The following is a 9,366-nucleotide window of genomic DNA, read 5'->3' on the forward strand; positions in this document are numbered from 1 at the left end:
TTCCGTTGTTAAAGGCACACAAAGGCACACACGCTTCAACTGATTCTATCGTTAAAAACCTGGTGTTCCGATCCGATCCTTCCTATAATGTTACAATGCCCGTTTGTCTAGTTGATTTGGACACTTACGTAACGGTTTCGAGACTAATTAAAGCATAAAAATATCTTAAGAAATTACTCGGTGTAAAGTATTCTAAATTACTTGCTTCCGTTAACTACTTGATGATTAAGTAGTTCATTCTAGCGAATGGATCCGTTCTGATGACGTCTTTACCTACTTAAAAAGGTGCATATTTTTAATAAAACAATTAAAATATAAATCACTGTCATTTTGTTTTTGTAGAACGTTGCATCCGCATAAATTCGTACCTACTTCTTGTGGTTTAGAAACAAGCACTTGTTTAGTGTTTTAGTTTAAGGAAGGCCTGCACATTGCGTATTGCATAGCGTTCAATAATTGTATATAGGTATTTAACCACTACACCAGCGCAGCAATGTGTGAATAAGAAGATTGAAAGATTATTTCAGACTACTAACCTGTATTTATGTAGATAGGTCTAACAATCATTGTATTGGCTCTATGTAACATTATGTCGTGCAGAACAGAATGTACTAATATATTTTTTGTATTGTTACAGCACTCACGCATGGCGAGGAATTTGGCTACGATGGAAATATTGGTAAGCATCATTGGTACTTGAGTACATACACCTAGGCCTATAAGTACCCTACTATTGTTTGAATGAGGTTATCACGTAAAAATGTGAGGTTTTACATTCACTTGTTGTTACTCCTATTTAGATCAAAGGTTTAGACGTGATCGGAAATTGATCATTGTTTATTCTTTTTTACCCGAATAAGCAAATAGGAAGAAGTCATTATCTTAACAGGTGCGGACTAGGTTGTGCCTTGTGCTTATGTTTAATTTATGCTTATCTAAAAGGTAGAGTTCGTTTGTCAAACAAGTAGCTACCTCATGTTTATTTATGGTTATCAAGTTTCTCCCATAAATATAATATAGGAAGACCGAAGGAACTAAAGGCCTAATGAACGGGTTTATGATTCATTTGACAGTTCCATCCTGGACTTACTTAGGTGCTTATAGGAAATAGGCATCGTAGTAACTACTGGTCCTATACTATAGCCACCTGCGACTAGCGATTGCGACGATTAATATCTGGAAATCAATTTCATGGTTAACATTATAGAATGTAGATAATCTACAGTTAGATAAATACAGTGTAGTCACATATTATTTATATTTCAAATACATATATTTAATTTATGTTGCATTAGAATGTTAGATTTAATTTTCCACCTACAGTATTTATCACACATTGTATTTGTAGATAATAATTATTACTGAATAATTAATTGTGTAACACAATGCAGTGACAAAGTTTCATAAAGATAACATAGAATAATTAAAATAAAAAATGCAATGTTCATGTTGCTAGATCACACGATTGATACGAAAATAGTTAAAATCACCTAAACGACACGCTATTTACTGTTTTTACATGTCCCGTTTGGATCTAAAAATACCATTGCATTGCGTGTGCTTTTATTTAGCCTTTTAGATCGGAAATCTAATTGTTTTGAAATTGAAAGTTATCGCACCAACAGAATGAAGGCTATATTGTAGTTTAGCGTGCAAAAAACCGTAAAAGAACAGATTTTTTCTTCAACTCAATTCTGTACGCAATCTACTAGCAGGTATTAAGAGGTATAAGGAAGGAACTTAAACGAAATGTGCCAACCTCTGTCAACCTTATTCTTCTTGTTCAACCTGCTGTCATGTTTATTGGGAACTTATAAATATTCGATTATCTTGGGTTCAATTCCCGGGTGGGTCAAAGTATTATTGCGTCTTTGAAACAATGAATTTCTTTTTGTAAGTAAATAGGCTACAAAAAGGGAATTTTACATGTCAAAATTAGATGAGGTCGTCTTTGGATGATTGATCATGAAAATGAGCGCAGTGTGTAGTATGTGGCAAATAGGGTCGACCCTGTTATAGGGACTTACAGTCAGCAAAGAGTGTTATGCCGTATTTATACTCTGTAACATTTATGTTTCCTTAGGTCCAGAATATTGGGGCGAGAGATACAGAGAGTGCGCTGGTAAGCATCAAAGTCCGATCAACATCAACGTACTCCGAGTGAAGCAAGTTACGTTGCCTGACCTCGTCCTCGTAGGCTTCGACGACTCCATTGACGACGTCCACGTCACCAACAATGGACACACAGGTATGAACATTTCACATTAAGAAATACCAACGTAATGTGCGCAATAAAATATTCAGACTGAGAAACATTTTCGTCTTTGTAATTTTGTAAGTTCGCAAAGAAAACAAATTAGGTACTTAGGTAAGTAATGTAGGTATGTTGTTCATTATAATTTCAGTTTTTGGTACATATATAATCATTACATATGAATGCATTTATAGACCTACCTAAGTAGGTACGTCACCAGTTACCACCTAAACCTAACCTAACCACGTAGTGATAGTCAGGTAGGTGGTAGGAAATAAGCCTATCTAAGTACCTACTACCGTTTTTAAGTAAAGTTATTTATATAAGCACCTTAACCAAATAAGTAATTGTCGGTAGGCTAAATAAGCAATATGAATAATCACATGAGTGGGTAAATAGGAGGTTTCTTGTCCTCCCAGGAAAGGCATCTAATGATAAATCACAGGCTAAGTGGTGAGTAGGGCAATATGAATAATTATTTCACCGATTTTGGCATCTAGATCCTAAGCTCCTAGGTGATGTACCTATATGTTTCCATAAATTACGTTACGTTTATATTATGTTTTAACTCCTATTGTTAACTGGGTGGATATTACATATACCCACATTTCAATAAGTATATTTCTTCTAAATGATAGTTTGTTTAACTTTTTACGTCGTTAGTAGGTAGTCATGTTTCTAATAACATTATGATTGCATTGTGCAGTTGATACCACTTGAATTACTTTATGCATGACCAACATCCTATGGGCGATGGAGTCATGCTTTTTGTAGCATAACAATGAATTGTTTATTAAATGTTTTGTGATGTAAAGATCTGGTAACAATTTACCTAGAAATTGGTTGTTAAAGTGACCTAGATTACCCGTCCTGGAGTGTTTGGAAAGAAAGCTGATGACAATAAAGTGCAACTGCATTTTGCAGCTGCAGACAGAGTAGGTAGTAAAGATTTGAAATCTTTATTGAAAGTATCAATCAAAGTAGAAGGTCTCTAATATTATACAACCTCAATAGAACGTACATCTCTATTAATGATTTGCAAATAAATAAATTAAAACGATTTCTCTCAATCTAAATAATAGATTGCTAAATTTTTTGTGAATGTTTTTGTCTGTGAGTAAATGCAAATAAATAGTATCATTGATAACAATAAATAACCGAATTCACGCCTATCGCGATTCAAATTATTTATAGGTACCTGCGGTCAAGGTTAAATGTAGCGAAATCTATTTAAGAAATTATTGCTAGGAAATTGCGGAGATGCTTTATTGTTGCAAAACTTAAATTAGGTAGTAAACGTATGTATAGCCTGCTTTACCTAGGTCTTAAAATATTAATAAATTAATCGGAGCAAAATAGAGAGAAAATCTTAAGAAATTACCTATGTTTATTTGTAACAAACCGGTATAATAATACTGCAACTGAATATTTAATAAAATAAAGGTTACACTATGTGAAAGCTGCAATCAGTTTGCAGTTAGATTATGTGGGTACTAAATTTTATGCGGCCTTAATTAGTGACAATATTACAATTTGACAAGATGAACTGGTACGAAACCCTAATTACTTACTTAGTAGCTACAACCAATTTATTAGAGGGCCCAATATAATAAGGAATAAATAGGAGTAGCTATAATAAGAACCTCTACATTTTTTCCTTATAATTTGCTAACTATATCTGTATCTTACTTTTTTTTTGTTTCAGTTCTGATAGAGGTCCAGAATGAACCACATCCGCGAGTGAGAGGGGGACCTCTCGATGGAGACTACATATTTAGTCAAATGCACTTCCATTGGGGGGACAATGACACCTTCGGTTCTGAGGACAAGATCAACCATAGAAGGTGAGAATGGATTTAGTTATTTACGAATATTATTCACGAAATACGGTAACGGTAAGCCCTCTGCAACGCCTGAAAAAGGCCGATAAGCTGTTCATAATATTTAAATTAAGATCTATGTAACAACACCTTAACATACAAATAAATATTGTGAGTTTGAAAAATAGGTCAGACAGAACGTGTCATTTTCCAAACAAGGATAGATTGTAACTTCTTAAAATATTGAGGAAAAAAAATAATATTAAGCCGTTGTAAGCAAATAATGTGCAATGTAACGTGATATTTACGATATTGCCATTTTAGGGACAATTTTTTTAATGCAAGTCAGGTGATTCGGATGTTTTAAGGTTTTCTTTAAAATTTTCCAGTTTCCCTATGGAATTGCACATGGTGTTCTTCAAAGAGGAATATCAATCAGCGTCGGAAGCTGTGAAGCATTCGGATGGACTTACAGTGCTTGCATTCTTCTACGAGGTCAGTTTTAAATACACCTTTTATGTGGATATTTATTAACATAGTCTCGATACATAAGGTGCGAATACTCTGTGTCATAGCGTTGTAGGTAACCTACTAGAGCATGTAGGTAAGTAGTACCGTTGTACTTTAAACAATCCTATCGTTTACGAATAGAACCGAGTTATCGTAGCACGTGCAAGTTAATAGCATTGATCAATCGTGGACCGGTGGCTGCCAAATGTGTTGATATGATTACAGCCAGACAACTAGGTATAATGTAGGTACTCAAAGTCTAATTCATCACATTTGGCGCACTGCCGTCGTGTCTTACATTTAGGTAACATTGACACAAATTCATTGTAGCTGGTACAAAACGATAAATTCGCAACTGGTATTCATCATGATATGGTAAATAGAGGTAGGGATACTAAATAAGGATAAATTGACGAGTACTTACATGATAGTTATTTACTCGGGTACTCCACAATCGATATTTTTTCAGGTTTTATGAAATTGAAAATTCTAACTTGTAATGCGAAGTGCATGGCAATAGGCTCGCTCTCTACTTCGTTGCTAGTACATATAGTACATAGACTTACATCTGATGAATAGCAAATGTTATCGCATAGATACCTATTTCATATTAGAAATATCACAAGTACCTCAATTGATCATGTAACTATTTTGTTCTTCTTACATAGTACCTTACTAGTTGCAATTAGCGATTTATATGCGTTATCTGGGTAAAAAGTAGCCAATCTATCTATCAATGTGTTATTCTAGACTATAATCTATCTCTGTGCCCAACATGACAGACCTAGTTGATTAGGTAAGGTAGTCTGCTTCTTGATCTACTTTTATTTCGATTTACGCAACACGCCCAACCGTTGTTTCAGAATCGAACATAGTAGTGAGCTATAGTAGTCACTTTCGAGCGCTAGCCGTGACTTCCGAGTCCAAAGTCACGGTCAATGTTCGAAAGTGAATGAACACAGCAGATACGCTTAGTTTCGCTTCAGATCCCAAATTGTACTGATTTGGATCATCGAAATTTTATTCGTACAATATCTGTCACTTTATGGGCCATTACTCATCTCGTACTATGTATTACTGTGCTCTACTTTCAATATTAATTACGTAGGTATGAACCTCATGTATGCAGAAAAGTCAGTCATTATTATGTTGGAAATCTTAACTTATGATTGTACTGTTTCAGTTGGATCGCCACCAGCACCCTGCCTACGATGATATAACATCAGCACTAGTGAACGTCACGGAGCCTCACACCAGTGTGGTGATGAGTCACCCATTCTCGTTCCTCAACATCCTGCCTTATGACCTCAAGAGGTACTTCACTTACAAAGGCTCGCTGACCACTCCACCCTGCTCCGAAGTCGTCATCTGGCTTGATTTCGAACAACCAATTAGGCTTACACATGAACAGGTATATTTTTTGTCCGTTTGTATGAATCTTAATAATTTATGGAGATAATTTCAGTTGCTAGCTTAGAACTTTTTGGATGGTGTAGCGAAAAACGGCGTGCATGTAAATCATAGATGTATCTTAACTTCTCAAGAAGGTGAAATATCAGTTTGGTGTCAATTTGCTATTCTTCTATAGATATCTTATCGATGATGCGACACAAGTTAGATTCATTCACAGCACATCAACAACCTATAAGTGGCCTGAAAAAATAAAACGGCTGACCAGCGGTTATGCGTGCCTTTGTTCAGCAGTGCTAACCAAGGGCCTCTTCTCTCGCACGGAGAAGGTTTGAGCATTAATCACCACGCTTGCTCAATGCGGATTGGCGATTTCAGACTTATAATTAGAAATTAAAAGCCTAGGTTTCGTCACGATGTTTGCCTTCACCGTTTGTCAGTGGTGTCTAAATAATCTTAAATGGTACATATAACTCGGAAAAAGTCACATTGGTACTTGCCGTTGGTAGGTTTTGAACCTGCACCCTCTCATGCATTAGAAGGGGGTATTATTAGGTCGTAACTATTATTACAATAAAGTGTTAGCAGTTATCAACCTGTAAATCCCAAAACATGGCATGTTATCAAAATAACATTGTTTTAACGAACATTTCTTATATTCACAGATAGAAGCCTTTAGAGAGATAAGATCAGCCCATGGGAAGATCACACACAACTTCAGGCCGATACAGCCAATTGGTGACAGAGTAGTGTTCTATAATATTGACAATAATTACTATATTTACAATGAGATTGAGGAACATGAAACCACGACTGGAAAGCCATCGAAAAGAAAAAAGGGCCGCAACAGTGCTCACCGATTAGTTCCTACAATTGTATATACAATGACTTTTACTATATTGCTGTTATTTAGCTTGTGATAATTTGTGAATACCTGTGTATAATCAGCTAAAAGTAATATTTTCTTAGAACTTGTATTAGTCTAATAGAATTTTGCTACTTAAGATGTCCTTAATTTAATGTCTGTTGTATGAATGTGAATGAAAAATACTTTTAAAGAAATACATCTAATTTATAATACCAATTAATTAAGTACATCCTATTTTATGTAGTTACTTTTATATGTATTTCTAATTGCAAGTAGGATAATAGGATTAGACGAATGAATGTTTTGGTATTCTTTGCTGACATCTATATGCTTCCCTGATGGAAATATTCAAGCACATAATACACTAACAGCGAAATGAGAAACTTAGTAAATTTTGTTGGCCAGTCATCACACCAAAATGTTTTCTAACTTCTCTGTAATAAGTACCAAACTATCAGCAGCAAAGTTAAACCATTACTAATCTGTTGTCTCTTAATTAAGTTAACAATTAGACAAAATTTATAAATCATGATGACTGACTTAGTTAATTTTTTGTTTCTAACAAAGAATATACAAAATGTACACTATTTATTGTATACTGTGATATTAAACTAATTGATAGTGTGGAATTGAAATTCTGTGCAATAAATTTCACTTAAAAACCTTTAAACTGCTTTTCTTTGATAATATAATTTTCTACAAAATACTGATTCATCTCCTTTAAAAAATACTTTACTTAACTAACTGGCCATTTAGAATGTATTAAATCACTTTTTAATTGTTATTTGGAAAAGAAAAAGAATAAAATGATCCTTATTTTGTTTTACTTACAAATACCTTATAAATAATTTGATCAAATGTATTTGAAACTTGTGTCAGTCTTCGTCAGTAGCTCTGGTTTCTGACATGGTGACCATGGCTCCAAGATTGTCTTCATTGCCTTGTTTTAACCTTTCCCATATCAATTCTGCTATAGCTTTTTGTGTTCTCCTCTCTAGTTTCTCCAGTTTCTTGGCCACATCTCTTTTGAGGTCCCAGTCTGGTTTCCGTGGTGCTAAACTTGATATGTCCAAGTCTTGTAACACTATCTGAAAACACCAAATTGAATGTCATTAGTTTTGGACTTTAAAAATAGCATATCAATAAAACAAATACCACATATATAAGTGCTATAGAACAATTTCATTGACATTTTATTTTTGTTTTCTTTCTTTTTAAAAACTTTACCCCACATTTACAATTTCACTTGCATACAACACCCAGACACAAAACAACAATTTGTGGATTACACAAAGAGTTGTTCAATGCGGGAATCGAACCCGCTACCCATTGCATGGCAGCTGGTTGTCAAGCCACCATACCAACTGAGCAGTCGAACATTAAAAGATCTGTGTCTTCAAAGGAGAGTTATAATATTTTTTCGACACCATAAGACAATATGGCACCATCTATCAGTTAAGACAACCTCCTAGAAAAAATGCAGTGTATCATCACATTATCGTCACAAGATGATTGTAGTATAAGCTTTAAATACCTTCTCTTTGCCGGCTTCAAGTAAATCTTTGACTTCAGCTTCCACTGCTGCAGGCTCAGCATCTTCTAATTTGGCTTCTAGGAGTGAATCATCCTGTGGTTTGTAGCTCCGGAACTTTGGTCTGAAATAAGAAATGACAGCGTCAGTTTATAGTCATTGACTTCAGATTTAGTTTCAAAAAATCTACCATGGTATAAGTAGGTATAACAAAAATTACAATATAATTACTATTAACTACAATATCTTAAAACAGCAGGTTTACGGTTATTGTAGTTTGTGGAAATTAACACAAAATTACACTATTAGCGTGGTTCTATATAGCTTTAATAAGAGCATAAACAAAACATAACCTCAATATCTTCTGTACTGGAACGAAACTTACTTGGGAAGTGGTACAAAGTCAGCAGGCGTATCATTCGATGAACTTTCGTTACTAGGATTCTTGCGTTTCAAATTCTTTAGCCTTTCCTTTCGTTTCAGAGCTTGTTCTTCTAAAGTGCCAACACTTTCGCCTGTGTCCATTATAACCATGATTGCAACGGTTTATGTCCACTATAATTATATTTTAATTTAATAATTGAATATCGCCTGTCTAATTCTATCTTCGATTGGAAGAAAATTAAGTAATACTTTGTGAAAAATTAACAACACATCAAAATTAAAAACAAACACTAGTCAGTCCGCTTCGCTTGTCGCGTTTTTGACAATTATCATTGTGACAGTTGTCGCTTTGACTTTGACATTTAAAAACAATATGTTGCCAACTTAAAAATCTATAATTTGCAAAGAGAAGGTAAGTAACAGCAAGTGTATACCACGTACATTTTGTAAAGAAATAAACCTTACGTTCTGCATAAAAAATAACCATACGAGCTGGTACTGAAAATGAAAATCAACATCGTGGACTCGAGGTTTCATCACAGGTTTCATATCCGGACCTCAGCATTAAGCTGAGCACCAGTCTTTTGCG

General features: G+C 34.6%; 2 protein-coding genes across 2 annotated transcripts in view; one reads left to right on the plus strand and one right to left on the minus strand.

Moving 5' to 3' along the window:
- The window catches only part of LOC118268361 (carbonic anhydrase 7), a 28,871-nt gene extending 21,339 nt beyond the window's left edge, over nt 1-7,532 (plus strand). The window contains exons 2-7 of the mRNA XM_035582814.2: nt 638-679; nt 2,084-2,248; nt 3,960-4,098; nt 4,464-4,569; nt 5,768-5,995; nt 6,660-7,532. Coding sequence (XP_035438707.2) covers nt 638-679; nt 2,084-2,248; nt 3,960-4,098; nt 4,464-4,569; nt 5,768-5,995; nt 6,660-6,914 — 935 coding nt within the window. The 3' untranslated portion in view covers nt 6,915-7,532. The remainder of the gene's footprint in view (nt 1-637; nt 680-2,083; nt 2,249-3,959; nt 4,099-4,463; nt 4,570-5,767; nt 5,996-6,659) is intronic.
- Nucleotides 7,533-7,669: 137 nt separating this feature from the next.
- Nucleotides 7,670-9,105, minus strand: LOC118268362 (coiled-coil domain-containing protein 12). The gene is made up of 3 exons (XM_035582815.2): nt 8,779-9,105; nt 8,397-8,517; nt 7,670-7,950 (listed from the first exon to the last, which is right to left on the minus strand). The coding sequence occupies exons 1-3, from the start codon at nt 8,925-8,927 to the stop codon at nt 7,738-7,740; spliced, it is 483 nt and encodes a 160-aa protein (XP_035438708.1). The 5' UTR covers nt 8,928-9,105; the 3' UTR covers nt 7,670-7,737.
- Nucleotides 9,106-9,366: the final 261 nt, after the last annotated feature.

Source organism: Spodoptera frugiperda, chromosome 29, assembly GCF_023101765.2.
Source record: "Spodoptera frugiperda isolate SF20-4 chromosome 29, AGI-APGP_CSIRO_Sfru_2.0, whole genome shotgun sequence".
NCBI lineage: Eukaryota > Metazoa > Arthropoda > Insecta > Lepidoptera > Noctuidae > Spodoptera > Spodoptera frugiperda.